Below are 16,681 nucleotides of genomic sequence, written 5' to 3' on the forward strand. Positions count from 1 at the left end.
CCACCCCGTGCAAACCCTAGCTGATTGCGGACATTCCCCCCTCTTGCCGTTTGAAAGAGGCCGGCCAAACTCTCGTGGAGCTGGAAACTCGGGGAGTCTGGGTCAGTTAGGGTCTCTAAGGCAAGCAATTGAAAGTGTTTTTGCTTTTCAAAGAAATGGAATTTATCAATAAGATATCAGACAACTCATGGAATCTCTGGGAAAGTTGGGGAACCAGGCTCAGCGAACAGACAGGGACAAAGGGAAGCTAACCTTCAGAACCCAGTCAAAACACGCCTCAGAGCGATTCAGGTGAGGACGTCATTGTGGTCACCCACAGCTGTCGCCAGCACCACCGCCAGCACTGGCAGCTGAGCGTTGCAGCTGGATTCAGTGTCTCTGCTGCCCCTGGAGACTGGATGTTCGCAGGGGACACCTCTGTCACCATCTGTCCCTGCTCCTGGACATCACTAGCTCTCCATCTATAAAGTCCTAGGCGGGACTTCCCTGGTGGCCCACTGGTTAAGAATCCGCCTGCCAATGCAGGCGACACGGATTTGAGCCCTGGTCCGGGAAGATCCACATGCCGCGGAGCAGCTAAACCCGTGAGCCACAACTACTGAGCCCGTGAGCCACAACTACTGAGCCCGCGTGCCACAACTACTGAGCCCGCGTGCCTAGAGCCCGTGCTCTGCAACAAGAGAAGCCACCGCAGTGAGAAGCCTGCACACCGCAACCAAGAGCAGCCCCCACTCGCCGCAACCAGAGAAAGCCTGCACGCAGCAACAAAGACCAAATGCAGCCAAAAATAAATAAATAAATAATAAATGAAAAGTATCTTTATTAAAAAAAAAAAAAAGTCCTAGGTGGTTGTGTCTGATTGGCTGATCCCAGCTCAGCTGCAAGGGGAACAGATCTTGCCGTAAGGCGGTAATTTTCTCAAACACAGAAAAGAGGTTCTGCAGGTGCTGGGAAGTCAAACACCAACAAGTGTCCCTACAGAATGGCACTGCAGTGACAGCAAAGTGCAGACCTGCCACCAGGGAGTGCTCTGAGTTTGTGGGAAGTTGTGTGACAAAGTAGAAAAGGCATTCAGAATTCTAGGTCTAAGGGCTGATTCTGTCCCTTAGTAACCATGTGACTTGGGCAGGAATAAATAAGCTTCTCTGGTTTTTTGTCATGCATAGAATAATTATTCCTACCTACTCTGCAGGGCTGAAGTGTATGGGAGCATTTTGTGGACAGGCTTTGAAAATGACACTGAGTAAAATCTGTTTGCCTCTCTGGGGCCCAGGTTATCCACCTGTAAAATTCCCTAGATCGTAAGGCTATTGTGAGGTAAACTAGAATATTATAAATGAATGGTTTATTTACAGGATTCACCTCAAAATAATGGAGGTGGTGGGAAGGAGAGGGAGTGGGTAGGGATATACATGAGACTGACCGTGACTTAGTAAGTGTTAAAACCCAGCTGGTGGGCCCATTATACCGTTCTCTCTACATTAGTGTGGATATGAAATCTTCAATAGTAAATGCTTTTTTTTTTAAATGAAGGATCTTGGAAATTCTTAGAAGAGACAGGCCACACTCTCCAAGTTTCATTATCACTGAGTCAGCGTTAGGCGTCCTCCCCCCAACCCGGCCCTCTTGCCCCAACCCCAGGCGTTGTTTTCTCAGGCATTTGGGTCGTTTCCTCACTGCCCAATACCCTCCTCTCCAGACTGGTGCCAGTGTAAGGTTATATCAGGGGAAACATCTTTGATGGTATAACACTGGTTTGAAACACAAAACGAAAACCCCAAAGAAATAACCAACAACAAAAGAAAACCAGGGGCTTCCCTGGTGGCGCAGTGGTTGAGAATCTGCCTGCCAATGCAGGGGACATGGGTTCGAGCCCTCGTCTGGGAGGATCCCACATGCCGCGGAGCAACTAGGCCCGTGAGCCACAATTACTGAGCCTGCGCGTCTGGAGCCTGTGCTCCGCAGCAGGAGAGGCCACGACGGTGAGAGGCCCACGCACCGCGGTGAAGAGTGGCCCCCGCTCGCCGCAACTGGAGAAAGCCCTCGCACAGAAACGAAGACCCAACACAGCCATAAATAAATAAATAAATAAACCCAAAAGTTAAAAAAAGAAAACCAGAAGCAAAGGAGCGCGCACACACCCCTTAAGGGACAGCCTGTCCCGGTGCTCAGGCCCGGTCCAGAGCATCTATGAAGTTACTTTCCAATGCACAAAAACGGACTCACGCTTCCCTTTTCCTAACATTGCATTAGGTGGATGACAGGGTAAATAACGAATAACAAGGACGCCCCAGAAGGCTGCACGCCGAGAGCCAGGGGTGAGGGTCCAGCACCTACGGTCAGCTCTGTGCGCCCACCCGGCTCCCAGCCGGGCCAGGACACAGGGGCGGCCGAGGGAGCCGAGGGGAAGGGGACCAGCCGAGAGTGCAACTGCGCCGTCTCAGGAGAAGAACCCCTGTCCCGGGGCCGCGATAGACCTAGTGAGGGACACGAGCATCACGAGAAGGCGTTGCAATCAGACCGCGGGCGCTTGATTATAATTACCTCCGACTTGGAAAGGCTCCACCCGCGCTGGGAGGGTCTTCAGGTCCGCTAGAGGCTGGACCCGCAGAGGAACCGCCAGCCTTAGCGATCCAACAACCACACAGTTTCCCTTTAAAAAAGTGCCGCCCATCGGCGGCCCCGCCCCTCGGCCGCCCCGATGCGCCCCGAACAAGCATGGCCCTCAGCGGGCAGGAAGCGCTTCCGCCCCCAACCAAGATGGCCGCCGGGCGGTAGCGCCGGGCGGAAGTAGCCTGTGGGGCAGCTGACGGGTCCATCATGGCGGCCACGGCCGCCTCCACCGCTCTGAAGCGGCTGGATCTGCGGGACCCCGCGGCGCTTTTCGAGAGCCACGGCGCGGAGGAGATTCGCGGGCTGGAGCGCCAGGTTCGGGCCGAGATCGAGCACAAGAAGGAGGAGCTGCGGCAGATGGTGGGCGAGCGGTACCGCGACTTGATCGAGGCGGTCGACACCATCGGCCAGATGCGCCGCTGCGCCGAGGGGTTGGTGGGCGCCGTGAAGGCCACCGACCAGTACTGCGCCCGCCTCCGCCAGGCCGGCTCGGCCGCGCCCCGGCCGCCGCGGGACCCGCAGGTCAGCCCTGGGCCCCGGGTCCCGGCCCCCGGCCCGGCCGCTCCCACCCCCGCGGGTCGGTCGGCGCCCCCGGCGGGGCCTCACCTGCCTCAGGAAGAGCCCCCGCCGCCCCCCTGCGCTCGGCTCCTGGGGGGACGCCCGCGGTCCTTCCCTTGCTGCTGACCCGTTCTCCGCGGTCCCTCGGCCGTCTCCTCGGGAGCCTTCCCGCGCTTCCGGGCCTCGCCCCGCTCACCTCACTCGTGGGGTCGCCGGGCTTCTCTTCCCACCTGAGATGGAGACGCCAGGGGTCCCTCGCTAGACAGTTCAGCTCGTTCCCTGTATCACGTTTCCTGACATTGTTTCTGGAACAGAGTTCTCCCGTGTTGACACCGTCCCCCCAAGTCGTTCCTTCCTTCCAGCCCCGCCCCCACCCCACTCCCAAGAATAACTCCCACGGCCCCAAAGAGCTCTGCTCCCCTCTGTGGGAGTCGCTGGAGGCTAGTAACCAGCCAACAAGCTCTCGTCTTTTAATAGCGGAACATTTTCATTTTAAGGAACTCAGGTTATTCTAATCAGGTGATGCGAAGTGTTCCCCCCTGCCCCCCGCCCCAGACGCTAATGATTCGACCCCACGTGGAAGAATGCTGATCCTAATAGTGGAGCAGCCTTTTGTGCTCCTGAAGAACGTTGACTCAGGGTGGCAGAGTGAAAGGGTGTGGAGAGTGAGAACGGTAAACACTTGTCCTTAAACCTGGGAGATCCTTGTAGCGACGTGCAAGAAGAAATTGCAAAAGTACAGTTTCGCTCCAGTTTGGAGCTTTTTAATACAGTCTGGGTTTTAGAAAAATGCAGGTCATTAGGCTGGGCTCACACGATAGAACCATAGAAGATTGGAAATTCTTCGCTAATTTCTGAAATGAGAGACTTCATCCCTCCCTAAGCTAATTTGTGCTGGCTTGTTTTTGGAAACATTTGTTTTTATTCCTGTTATATCTTATTTATTCTCAGTCAAACCCACAAAAATTTGAGTGCCTTCTGTGTTCAAGGCACAAAGAATCAGAATTCTGCTCTAAAGGAGCTTACAATCTAGTTGAGAAATTAAATCCATGGAAAGTTGATGAGAAAAATGTAAACAATTTAGAATAGCAGAAGAAGACATTTTAGGATAATGGGTGATTGATTCCCAGAATAATTGTGTACATTTACCATAAGAATTCTGAAGGAAGTCACTTCAGGCTCGGGTCCTTCTCAGTTAGGAGAGGCGTTTAGGATAGATGAGATTTAGAATAGGGGTCTGGAGTATGTAAAGACAATTAAAACCAAGTATCAATTTGATTAAAGCAGGGTCGGTCAACCTTGGTGCCGTTGACATTTTGAACTGGATCATTCCTTGTTGGAGATGCTTATCCAGGGCATCATGGGTTGTTTAGAAGCATCCCTGGCTTCTTCCCACTAGATGCCAGTAGCACTCCTGTCCCCTACTGTGGTAATCAGAAATGTCCCCAGAGACTGCCACGTGTTCCCTGGGGGATGAAATCCTCCTCCTCCCCACACTTGAGAACCAATGGATTCAAGGGTCCCTAGAGGGACTTCCCTGGTGGTCCAGTCTTAAACACGGGTTAAGACTCCCAATGCAGGGGGCCTGGGTTCGATCCCTGGTGAGGGAACGAGATCCCGCGTGCCGCAACTAAGATCCCGTGTGCCACAGCTAAGACCCGGCACAGCCAAATAAATAAATAAGTTTTTTTTTTTTCTTTTAAATGGGTCCCTGGAGAAAGCAGTGGAAGGACAGGAAACCCTTGGCCACCAGAGGCTAAGATACTAGGCAGTAAGGAACCTTTTAGAACTGAGCAGAGGTACGATCTAAATGGCCTGTGAAGAAGGTTAACTTGACAGCAAAGGAAAAGGATAGGTTGGAGGGGACAGAGAGTGAACACGGCGCAAGCGAAATGTTTTTGGCTTCACCGAAGTGTGAGATGATGGTGACTTGCAGTAGAATCATGGAAGTGGTAGCAGAAACCTAGGTTGTAGGCGCTTCCCTGGTGGCGCAGTGGTTGAGAATCCGCCTGCCAATGCAGGGGACACGGGTTCGAGCCCTGGTCTGGGAAGATCCCACATGCCGCGGAGCAACTAGGCCCGTGAGCCACAACTGCTGAGCCTGCGCGTCTGGAGCCTGTGCTCCGCAACGAGAGAGGCCGCGATAGTGAGGGGCCCGCGCACCGCGATGAAGAGTGGCCCCCGCTTGCCGCAACTAGAGAAAGCCCTCGCACAGAAACGAAGACCCAACACAGCCAAAAAGAAAGGAAGGAAGGAAGGAAGGAAGAAGGAAAGAAAGAAAGAAAGAAAGAAACCTAGGTTGTAGAGATGTCGACAGAACCATCAGAAGGACATGAATTTCCTGGGATCTGGGGGCAGAGTGATGATATATGTAAAGATACTGAGGGAGGTCAGATGGCTAAAATTTTTGGTAGGGAGATGAATTTAGTTTTAGATCACTGATTATAGAATAGCAGCGAAAGTTCCAAGGGGAGAAGTCTGGCAGCGGCAGAAAAGGCTCGACGGGGATTCGGGGCAGTGGCGAGGACCACAAGATGCGGTGGTGTTCTGCCGGGCGCTGACGTTTCAGGGAGGAGAATCGTGAAGGGAGAGGACAGACCGAGATGAGTGCAACGTGAAGATTTGGTGGAAGGTCGGTGAAGAGGAGCAGCCAGCAAAGAAGCCCACGATGCACTCAGAGCAGCAGGAGAAAATGTAGGAAGGCCGAACGTCAAGCAAGGGAAGGGGAAAGCTCACGCGAGGGGCGGTGCATCGGCCCCCTGATACCCTGTCTGTGCGATGACCAGATTCGGTTTGCCCCTCCATGGGACGGAGCAAAGGTGCAACCGGTGGGAAAAGCTTGACTCCAGTAATTCTGCTACACGAACCTTGGTGCCTTGCTGAGCGGCATTGAATCTGGCTTCATGAAAGCTTTGTACCCCCCAGATACCCCCATACTTCTCCCCTAGCCGGCCCCACGCTGACCTTGCTTTTGTTTGTCCTGACTTAGCTCTGTGCCTTTCCCCGCAGCTACAGCAGCCGTCCCAGGAGAAGTTCTACACCATGGCTGCCCAGATCAAGCTACTGCTAGAAATTCCTGAGAAGATCTGGAGCTCCACGGAGGCCTCTCAGTATCTCCACGCCACACAGCTCTACCTGCTGTGCTGCCACCTTCACAAGCTGCTCCAGCTGGATTCTTCTAGTTCCCGATACAGCCCTGTCCTCTCCCGGTTCCCTATACTCATCCAGCAGCTGGCGGCGGCCAGCCACTTCCGGTAAAAAGACCTTCTCTGGTGATGGCCGTACTCCCCGACTCCAGTTTTATGGAGTGTGTCTCCTTTCCTGAGGTACTGGGGTTCTTCTCCCAAGATGTAAAAAGCTCCCTGTGACCTTTGCCATCCTCTCTCTAGGTCAGCCATCCTGCATGAGAGCAAGATGCTGCTCACATGCCAAGCCGTGTCCGACCAAGCTGTGGCCGAGGCCCTGTGCTCTGTGATGCTCTTAGAAGACAGCTCTCCGCGCCAAGCCCTGGCGGACTTCCTGCTGGCCAGAAAGGCAGCTATTCAGAAACTGCTCAACCAGCAGCACCACGGTGGGTGTGGCTGCTCTCCACCGTTTGCGCCGTAAACACGGGGATGGAGCAGGCCAAGCTGAGGGAGGCCGAAGCTTCCACAGCGTTCTCTGTTTCTAACTTTACTGAAGGAGATTCTTAAAAGAGGATGGTTTCTTCTCGTAGGTGCTGGTGTCAAGTCTCAGATTTGCTCGTTAGTGGAGCTGCTGGCCACCACTTTGAACCAAGCTCATGCCCTTTTCTACACTTTACCGGAAGGTCTGCTGCCGGATCCATCCCTGCCATGTGGCATGCTCCTCTCTACTCTGGACAACGTCACCGGCCAGCATCCTACTGGTGAGCTCTTAGCCAGCCTCTTTTATTTTCTGGTTCATTCATTTACTGAGCATCTGCCATCTGCCAGCTACTGTGCTGGGCTCTGGGGATACAGCAGTGAATTGGACAGATATGGACCCACTTTCATGGAGGTCAGAGTCTAGTGGTAGAGGCAGATGTTGAACTTGCAGATATGCAGATATCTGCTTAATATCAATATTGGTCATTGCTATAAAGGCAGAGTACAACTTGACTTGGTAGCATTGAATGGAGGGACCAAGGCCAGAGACTTCCTTGAGGACAGGATATTTAAAGTGAAACCTGAAGGTTGAGTAAGAGTTAGTCAGGCAAAGAAGAGAGTTCCAGGCAAAAGGCAGAGGAGGTGCAAAGGTCCTGAGGCAAGGAGGATGTTAGTATATGTGGAACTGAAAAAAAAGCAGGGGAAGCTGAGGGGAAGTGGGTGAGGGGAGGAGTAGCATGAGAAGACACGTGGCCAGTTTATCGTTTGGGACCAGAGAATACAGCGCTGTGTGAACAGAGCAGTGGATAGCCTTCTAGGACCTTCTAGGCTTGGTGGTCCTCCTGTTATATGTTCCCGTGCACCCTGTACTTTTATTTGTCAGCATTTGTCCCAATTGGAATTAAATGCGTTTGGCTTTTATGTGGCAGTGGTTCCCCCCGGGGCTGGAGTGGACACTGAGAGCTCACCATGAACCAGGTGACAGACGATGGGGGCAGTAGAGATGGAGCTGATTGGGCAACTCGGACATGTGTTTAGCAGACAATTTGATGAGGGATTGGCTGCAGAGGGTGTGGAAGGAAGGGGTCCAAGTTTACTAGAAAGGAGTTTTTTGTTTTGTTTTGTTGTTGAAGTATAGTTGATTTACAATGTTAGTTCCTGGTGTATAACAAAGTGATTCAGTTATATATTCTTTTTTAGGGTTCTTTTCCATTATAGTTTATTATAAGATACTGAATATAGTTCCCTGTGCTATACAGCAGGACCTTGTTGTTTATCTGTTTTATATAGAGTAGTTTGTATCTGCTAATCCCAAACTCCTCATTTCTCTCTCCCTGCCCTTTTCCCCTTTGGTAACCATAAGTTTGTTTTCTATGTCTGTGAGTCTGTTTCTGTTTTGTAAATAAGCTCGTTTGTATCATTTTTTAAGATTCCACTATAAGTGGTATCATATGATATTTGTCTTTCTCTGACTTACTTCACTTAGTGAGATAACCTTTAGCTCCATCCATGTTGCTGCACGTGGCATTATTTCATTCTTTTTTATGGCTGAGTAACATTCCATTGTATATATGTACCACGTCTTCTTTATCCATTCATCTGTCCACAGACATTTAGGTTACTTCCATGTCTTGGCTGTGGTAAATAGTGCTGCAGTGAACACTGGGGCGCATGCATCTTTTCAAATTAGAGTTTTCGTCTTTTCTGGATAAATGCCGAGGAGTGGGATTGCAGGATCATATGATAGACCTATTTTTAGTTTTTTAAGGAACCTCCATACTGCTCTCCATGGTGGCGGCACCGATTTACCTTCCCACTGACAGTGCAGGAGGCTTCGACAAGGAGTTGGTTTGAAAGGGCTGCTGACGAGTTTACTTTTGAAAATGTTGCCTTGGAAACAACTGAGACCTTGGAGTGGGAATGTGGGGTGGAGAGGCAACTGTGGGTCCAGAAGAGAGCAGTGAGCGGTCTGGCCGGGGAGACACACACACACACACACACACACACAGTGCGTCTGCAATGGCTGTTGTTTGAGGCCTTGGGGTGGATGACATCATCAGCAAGAGGAGGGGATGACGGAGGGCTGAGCCTCAGGAAACTCCGGAACTCAGAGGTCAGACGGAGGAAGCACAGCCAAAGGTAGAAAGGAAACGAGCAGAATGTGTTGACAGCCCTGAGGTCATTTGCAGACACAGACGTGTGTTAAACAGTCTCCTTTCTGGCTCACTTTATCTTTCAACGGAAGTTCTCCTAACGGAAGAACTTTCAACGGAAGTTCTACTTTTAAAATGCCAAGCATTCCATAGCCCTCATTTTTCTCCTTTCTCTTTTTCCCCCCATTCCTTTCCTCTCTGTCCTTTGCCTTCTCAACCAATAGGATGGCAGAGTTGGAGGGAAGCTGCCACACTCCCTCCCTGATGAGGGGAGGCATGGACATACTCTGTGCTTTCTTTTTCCCCCTATTTCAGGGGTCTAGTCCGGCTGCCCAGAGGAAGACTGGATGATTTTTGGAAATTCCTTCCAGGTCCTTTATTAATTTGCTGTTCAAAGGATGGTCCCGATTACCCCTCCCTTGGCCTTCTCCTTAGGAAAGGGCATTGGTGTTCTGCAGGAGGACATGAAGCTGTGCAGCTGGTTCAAACACCTGCCCGCATCCGTCGTCGAGTTCCAGCCGGCTCTCCGGACGCTTGCGCGTCCCATCAGCCAGGAGTACCTGAAAGACACGCTGCAGAAGTGGATCCACATGTAAGTAGCCAGAGCTTTCCTGGCGGGGGACAGGACCCACCCAGCCTCGCCTGTGACCACAGGAAGGAGGGAGAGCCCTGATCTTATGGCTAGTGCTCTGGGTGAGGCCAGCCCCACCTCAGCCGTCTCTCACTACCCTCACAGCGCTTAGCCCCCTCTGGGAGAACCAAGAGGGAATTTGTCTTTCAACATGTGACGTAGAGGATTTTAGACCCTCTTTATGTTAGACTTCTGCCACTCCTATGCTTTTATTTAGTGCAGTGTTGTGTGTGTTTGTTTTTTTTAATTGAGGTATAGTTAATTTACAATATTGTGTTAGTTTCAAGCGTACAGTAAAGTGATTTAGTTATACATACGTATATATATTCTTTTTCAGATTGTTTTCCATTATAGGTTATTACATGATATTGAGTATGGTTCCCTATGCAATACAGTAGGTTCTTGTTTACCTGTTTTATGTATAGTAGTGTGAATATGTTAATCCCAAACTCCTTGAAGTGTTTATATATTTATAAACACTCTGATACATAATAGATATTTACATAGTAGGACCCAGGTAAGAGGTTTCCAAGTGGAGTCCAGCTATTTTTCTTAATAAAGGTGTGAAAACCATGAAACTAATGAAGCCCAAGAAAAGTGATTTTGTTGCAGGTGTAATGAAGACATTAAAAATGGGATCAGCAACCTGCTTATGTACGTGACGAGCATGAAAGGTCTCGCGGCGATCCGGGATGCCATGTGGGAGTTACTTGCCAACGAGTCGATCCATCACAGCTGGGATGTGGTCTGTCGGCGGCTTCTGGACAGGCCTCTCTTGTTCTGGGAGGATTTGATGCAGCAGCTGTTCCTTGACCGACTGCAGGTGAGGTGGGAAATCGCGTGGTCCAGCTGTTCGGTGGCCAATCCCGGTGTGATCTTTTGATTGCCTGGGGAGATTCCCGCCACTCGCTAAGTATATTCTTTCCCTGCCGACTTACCCCAGGGGTGACTCTTCTGGATAATGAGCCATAAAGATGAACAGATTCTGGTGCTGAAAACGAGGCCAGGCCTCTGTCGGGTGGTTGGGAGCACATGCACGTCCATCAGTGATGACGTCGTTCTCTGCCACCACCGTGCCATCTTTCTGAGCGTGGCGGAGAACACTGGATGTTGGGATAGATTGCCACTTAGTGCTCTGGTTTTGAGGTTTCCTGGAAAGAACTGGGATTTAAAGAACTCTTCTCTCCTTTGCTTTCAGACTCTGACAAAAGAAGGCTTTGACTCCATCTCCAGCAGTTCCAAAGAGCTCCTCGTTTCAGCCTTGCGGGAACTTGAAAGTAGCACCAGCAGCTCCACTTCAAATAAGCACATCCACTTTGAGCACAACATGTCTCTCTTCCTCTGGTCCGAGAGTCCCAGCGACCTGCCTCCCGATGCTGCCTGGGTCAGCGTGTCAAACCGGGCTCAATTTCCGGGCAGTGGGCTCTCCATGAAAGCAAAAGCCATTAGCCCTTGTGTACAGAGCTTCTGTTCTGCCCTAGATTCGAAACTGAAGGTGAAACTGGAGGACCTCCTGGCTTACCTTCCCTCTGGCGACCCGTCACCCCCCAAGGACGTCTCCCCCGCGCAAGCCAGGCACTGTGCCTTTGACAGATACGCAGACGCGGGGACCGTGCAGGAGATGCTGCAGGTGCACTCCACGGCCTGCGTCGGGCACATCACGGACTGCGTCCAGGCGGAGCTGCGGAGCATCCAGCAGGCTGTACAAGGGCAGCAGGACGCTCCCGACGGGGTCCAGCTACACTCGGTCCTTTTCATGGCCAGGCTCTGCCAGTCACTGGGAGAGCTGTGTCCCCACCTGAAGCAGTGTATCTTGGGAAAATCAGGGAGCACCGAGAAACCAGCAAGGGATTCTAGGGCTCTGAAAAAACAGGGCAAGGGCAAAACTCAGGAAATAATTCCCATGCAGGCCAAGTGGCAGGAAGTGAAGGAGCTCCTCCTACAGCAGAGCGTGATGGGCTACCGGGTCTGGAGCTCGGCGGTTGTGAAAGTGAGTGACACGTACACGTGTTCCTTCTGTGCCCGCCGGGAAGTCCCCATTTGTGTCTCCTTTTTGTCCTAGTCTAGGCTGGCCAAGCTCAGTGAGGCCTTCCAATAGTAAGGGAATAACAGTTCTTATTTCACACGGTTATTTTCATTTATCTCTGCCAGACAGCTCAAATGTAAAAACTTTTCCATTCGTTTTAGCCTACATTTTATAGACAGAAACCCTGGATTTTTTTCCTTCCATCTGATGAGAATGAAAGACTTTCTCCCTGGACAAGGGTCTCTGCTTTCTGCTCTTCAACCTAAATATCATCGTCTCCACTGGTGTCTTAAGAGGTGGCCCCTGACATCTGTAGGGTAGTTGGCAACCAAATCCCCGTTGCTGGCATCAGCGGTCAGTGAGAAGAAAAGTGATGTGTGCCACTCGCCATCCCACACACAGCGCAAGCAGCAGAAGCTGGTCTCAAGATGACTCGAGTAGGTTGAGACAAACTCCACAAAGGCTCTGAGTGGCCTATATGGATATTTGCTTTCTATCACCAGGTTCTGGCTCATGGATTCACCCAGTCATTACTTTTAGATGACGCTGGCTCAGTCCTGGCCACGGCCACCAGCTGGGATGAAGTAGAAATCCAGGAGGAAGCAGAGTCTGGCAGCAGCGTCACGTCCAAGATCCGACTGCCTGTCCAGGTGAGCAAGGGCCACCACGAGGGGCCCGCCACTGGACAGGGGAAAGCCTGCTCTGTGGAAAGGACCGAGACTTGAGAAGTAATCATTCAGCGTACAGCTTGTGAGGAAGGGCTGCAAGTAGTACGTGTAACTTTCTACTCTGGGGGCAAAGAGGGCGTGGGGCCAAGGAGATAGGAGACTGTTCGAGGAGTCAGTGCATGAGTCTTGCCTTTTGCAGCACAGACTCTGTGCCAGTTAGAGAACCACTCACCCTAAAGTGGAAACAGCCACGGAAAACACGGTGCCAGGCCACCAAGGGAATGACAGCGGACGTCACTCGTATCTGTTCACTGGTCTGCTCTGAGAGGGGCTGACCGGAGGGGTCAAGGTCCTGGCGTATAAGCCTAGGTAGGGTAAATGAATCCACTCTTAGCCCGTCTCGTTGCATTGGTGCAAGTTGGCAACTGGACATTCCTTTGTTCTTTTAGCCGTCCTGGTATGTACAGTCCTTCCTGTTGAGCTTATGCCAGGAAATTAATCGGGTTGGAGGCCATGCCTTGCCCAAGGTGACGCTGCAGGAGATGCTGAAAAGCTGTCTGGTTCAAGTAGTAGCTGCCTATGAGAAACTCTCAGAAGAAAAACAGGTGAAGGTAGGTGTGTGAATTTTTTCCCATTAAAAACAAAAACTGTAGCTTTTTCTTGGGTTTGGGCAGTTCACACCCAGGATTCCAGGTGATAAGGACCACTTGCCCCGGGCTATCTAATCGGTTGTGGCTTCCAGCTCCTCGAATTTAATCACACCCATTCCCAAGGGTCAAGCTGGTCATCACTGAAAAGGCAGTTCCGTACCAGTGGCGAGGATGAAAGCCTCAAAGTTTTGTAGAAAGACCTGCTTTCCAAGCTCAGCACTGCCACGTGGTCACTGCAGGCTTTGGGCAGATCATTAACCTGTTTCCTCAGGATGCAGCGGGGTCACGTGCGCTGCCTTGGTGGTGGTGGGGGGGTGGTAGTGTGAGGGAGCGCGAACAGTAGCAAAGCACAGCACACCCGCGGTGGGGAGCTCCTGTCGCCCAGCCCTCCACGCCCTCAGTGCTCTGCAGCCCTCTGCCTTTGGTGTGTACTCCCATTGCATTACTAACATTTTTGAGACAGGACCAACTCCTGACTTGCGAAGGAGTTCAGATTAAGTCTTCTCTCCTGAGTTTCCTCAAAAGGCCTCTCCTTCATGCCAGGAGCTTTTTTCTTTTAAAATGACTGTCTACAGCACCTGAGACCTTTTTTTAAGGGCTGGGTCTCTTCCCTGCCATTAGGTTTTTAGTTTTGTTGAAGACCAGGTATCTTACATAACTTATTTTTGTTGTTGTTATGAGATTAAACTGGCCTTCTGAGTATAAAAAGCTTCTGAAATAACCAGCTGAAACGCAGCCAAAACCTGAAGCTGTTTATTCTCAGATAACAAGTCATCTCCCTTAATGGGTGGGGACGGGAAATTCATTTGCAGAAAGAAGGTGCATTTCCAATGACCCAGAATCGGGCACTGCAGCTGCTTTACGATCTGCGTTATCTCCACATCGTTCTGACGACCAAGGGTGAAGAGGTGAAAAGTGGCCGCAGCAAACAGGACCCCAGGTAGGTATGCTCACCCCCCACCGCATCCCTTCCAAACCTGCGCAGCCCTTTTCTGGGAAGCCACTGGAGTCAGCCTCACGTTGCCCATTAGTTGTGGTTGTTTTCAACAGTAAGGGCTCATGTTACCAGCAAGATAAAGAACGACCACCTGCTGGATAGATTCCACAGTCAAGTGCAGTAGGTGGAATCGCATTCCTTTCTTCTGAGTCAGCCTACCAACTGTGGGGTGTGATTTGAGCCTCCGGTACCCTTCCCAGAAACAAGCTGGGGAAGTTGTGGACTGGACTTGGACATCCCATCAGGTGTAAACTCCTGAGGATCATTTAAGCTCGATGATCAGTGACAAGTGGGGCTAAGCCAGCAAGCAGTTAAGGAGAACAGACCCAGTTCCAGGGTTTCTCTAGCACTAAAACACCCAAAGATTGGTTTCTGTCCTACAAAACGTGGAGAATGACCCACTCAATCCTTTTTGCAGAGTTGAGAAAGTGGCTGACGACCTTGAAGCGCTCATTGACCCGTTTGACCTGGACGTTTTCACACCGCACCTCCAGGGCAACCTCAACCGCCTGGTGCAGCGGACTTCGGTAAGCCCGGAAACTCGCTCACCATGAACGAAGCGCCACGGGCTCAGATTACAGCACAGACCTGCCCAGCACATAACGCTCCAGGACGTAGGGGGGAGAGGGGCTAAGACACAGAGCTGAGTTTAGTTACAGGGGCCGAAAAGAGGATTAGATCAAACCTCAGGGCTGAGGCAACCCTGGGATGACCCCTTTAGCTGTGAATAAGGACTATTCAGGTTTTATCAAGGCCTCAGAAAGAGGAATACAATCAAAGAGCTATTCGACTCGGAGATTCTGACCTGTGGGCAGTGATAAAAGTGATCTTGGAGCATTAACACACTCAAAAGAGCATCTCCCCAAAAGGATGGTTAGAAACAAAGTAGTGATTGATTACCGACAGAATTTTCTTTTAAGCGGACAGTTCAACACCCAGCCTATTACCGTGCTCCGTCTCTCGTCTGGCAGGTTCTCTTTGGATTGCTGACGGGTACAGAGAATCAGTTCACCCCCAGGAGCAGTACGTTCAACTCCCAGGAAGCCCATAACATCCTGCCTCTAGCATCAAGTCAGATCAGGTAATGATTCTGAGTGGTTCCTGCTGGGGCCCCAAAGCTTCCTGGTCCTTCTCCTGAAATGCCCTCATCTTGTCTTGGAGGTTTGGACTTCTTCCACTGAGCATGACAAGCACTCGAAAGGCCAAATCAGCCGGCAGAAGCATCGAAACCAGAGCCCAGGTTAGTGCACAGAACGAGAGGTTCATCCCCATCCATCCTGCCCCGTCTCCCACCAGACCACCCGATCAGCTCCCCTTTAAATAACCAATAAAGAACCAAATGACAGGATGCACTAGTGCTGCTTTTAATGGCGGCGCAATATAGAAGTACAAGGTGTTACTAGCTTGAGCTAATAAGAGGTTTTAAGAGATGCCCACTGACACTATCAAGTAGCCTCATAAGAGAAATGTATCTCGGGCTGCCAAGGCTGTAGCAAATACACAGGACGGGACGGAGAATACTTCTTGTGTTTAACAGGGTAAGAGAGTTAACTGCTAACCCTTCCTTCACTATGTACTTATTTGGAAAAACAATTGCTTTGTTCCAGTGATGGTTGCACCTCTCATTTCTTAGTCGGGTGGGAAATACAAGGAAATGTGCTTTCTCAAGTTTACATGTTCTTGTTAACACACGTTTTGTTTCAGTAGGCTGCCATCCGTTAAGCCTGCGGGAGTCCTCCTGGGTATTTCTGAAGTGTGTTGTGTACGCATGTGTCTGAGAGCTCCAACAGCTTGCCTCCTTCCAGCATTTAATCCTTGTTTGCTTTCTGATTAGACAAAATATTCGCCAGGTATCCTTTCCATATTCCCTGCCATCAAACCCAGTAAGATACAAAATCCTCGTCAAACATCTGGTTTTAAAACTTGGGAGATGGTAGTAAAAAAAAAAAAGTTTTTGCACAAGCCTCCCACTCTGTAAGCCCAGGCCTGTGCTGTACCTTTCCCTCACAACTCTCCGTTTCTGCTTCAAGTAAATGACCTTTCAGCTCTACCCGCATGAGAGAAACAAACCATGGAGAGAAGGTACACGTTTACCCTCTTCCTACCGTCCTCAGCTTCAGATTTTACTTCCGTCACGTACTAAAATCCCGTTCTGCCCGTGTCCTTGCCCAATCTGGACTAAGCAGAGTCCCCTTCTAGAGCTGTCCGTGCTTCTCAGATCTGCTGTGTGTGCTGTGTGGACCCCAAGCGGAGTGGAGGGCGAGCAGGCCGGGGGCCCAGTAGACGCTAAGGCACTTTCCTCTACGCACAGCGGCAGGCTGCTGTCCCCCCGGCACTCTCCCGAGCAGACGACCCGACGCACGCTGGCTCCTTGTTCAGACAGCTTGTCACCGAGGAGGAGGACTCGTCTGCGCCCTCACTGTTCAAACTTGGGTGGCTCTCTAGTATGACCAAGTGACACGGGACAGTCCGTCTCTCTAAATAAATACTCCTGCATTATTTCTTCTAGAAGTGCCTCTGCTCATTTGTTTCTAAGCCACACCAGTCTTTCCAGTTGCCGTGGTGGAATGGGGCCCCCTGGTTCCCGTCGGGGGTTACTTTAAGCATAAAGTGAATCCTTGTCCAATAGTTTCACAACACTTGTGACTTCAGACACCAGTTCAGAGAGCTTACACTGTGTCAGCCTTCACCAGCGCCTTAATTCTCGACACTACAAGGCGGAATTATCAGAGAGCACACACAAGCTGCTGCTGGACAAGTCTGTGAATAAGACAAAGTCA

General features: G+C 51.0%; 2 protein-coding genes across 17 annotated transcripts in view; one reads left to right on the forward strand and one right to left on the reverse strand.

Moving 5' to 3' along the window:
* SLC39A11 (solute carrier family 39 member 11) overlaps positions 1-3,549 on the reverse strand; it is a 423,126-nt gene extending 419,577 nt beyond the window's left edge. For 2 of the 12 annotated variants that reach the window (XM_082372229.1, XM_082372228.1), the window contains exon 1: positions 2,545-2,660. The gene's annotated coding sequence lies outside the window, so the exon portion shown is untranslated. Of the gene's footprint in view, positions 1-2,544; positions 2,666-3,219 lie in introns of those variants that run through there. The other 10 variants (XM_082372223.1, XM_082372212.1, XM_082372221.1 and 7 more) reach the window with 9 other exon arrangements.
* Positions 2,778-16,412, forward strand: COG1 (component of oligomeric golgi complex 1). Of its 5 annotated transcripts, none has more exons than XM_082372207.1 (15): positions 2,778-3,135; positions 6,181-6,425; positions 6,561-6,742; positions 6,887-7,057; positions 9,365-9,521; positions 10,173-10,383; positions 10,759-11,550; positions 12,090-12,236; positions 12,704-12,865; positions 13,717-13,844; positions 14,320-14,428; positions 14,873-14,982; positions 15,063-15,141; positions 15,606-15,643; positions 16,213-16,412. In XM_082372207.1, the coding sequence occupies exons 1-14, from the start codon at positions 2,821-2,823 to the stop codon at positions 15,606-15,608; spliced, it is 2,811 nt and encodes a 936-aa protein (XP_082228333.1). In that variant the 5' UTR covers positions 2,778-2,820; the 3' UTR covers positions 15,609-15,643; positions 16,213-16,412. The 5 variants fall into 5 exon arrangements, with proteins under 5 accessions (XP_082228333.1, XP_082228331.1, XP_082228332.1 ...); XM_082372205.1 differs by having other exon boundaries at positions 15,609-15,643; XM_082372206.1 differs by having other exon boundaries at positions 15,606-16,412.
* Positions 16,413-16,681: the final 269 nt, after the last annotated feature.

The sequence above is a fragment of the Balaenoptera borealis genome (assembly GCF_965194805.1).
Source record: "Balaenoptera borealis genome assembly, chromosome: 20".
Lineage (NCBI taxonomy): Eukaryota > Metazoa > Chordata > Mammalia > Artiodactyla > Balaenopteridae > Balaenoptera > Balaenoptera borealis.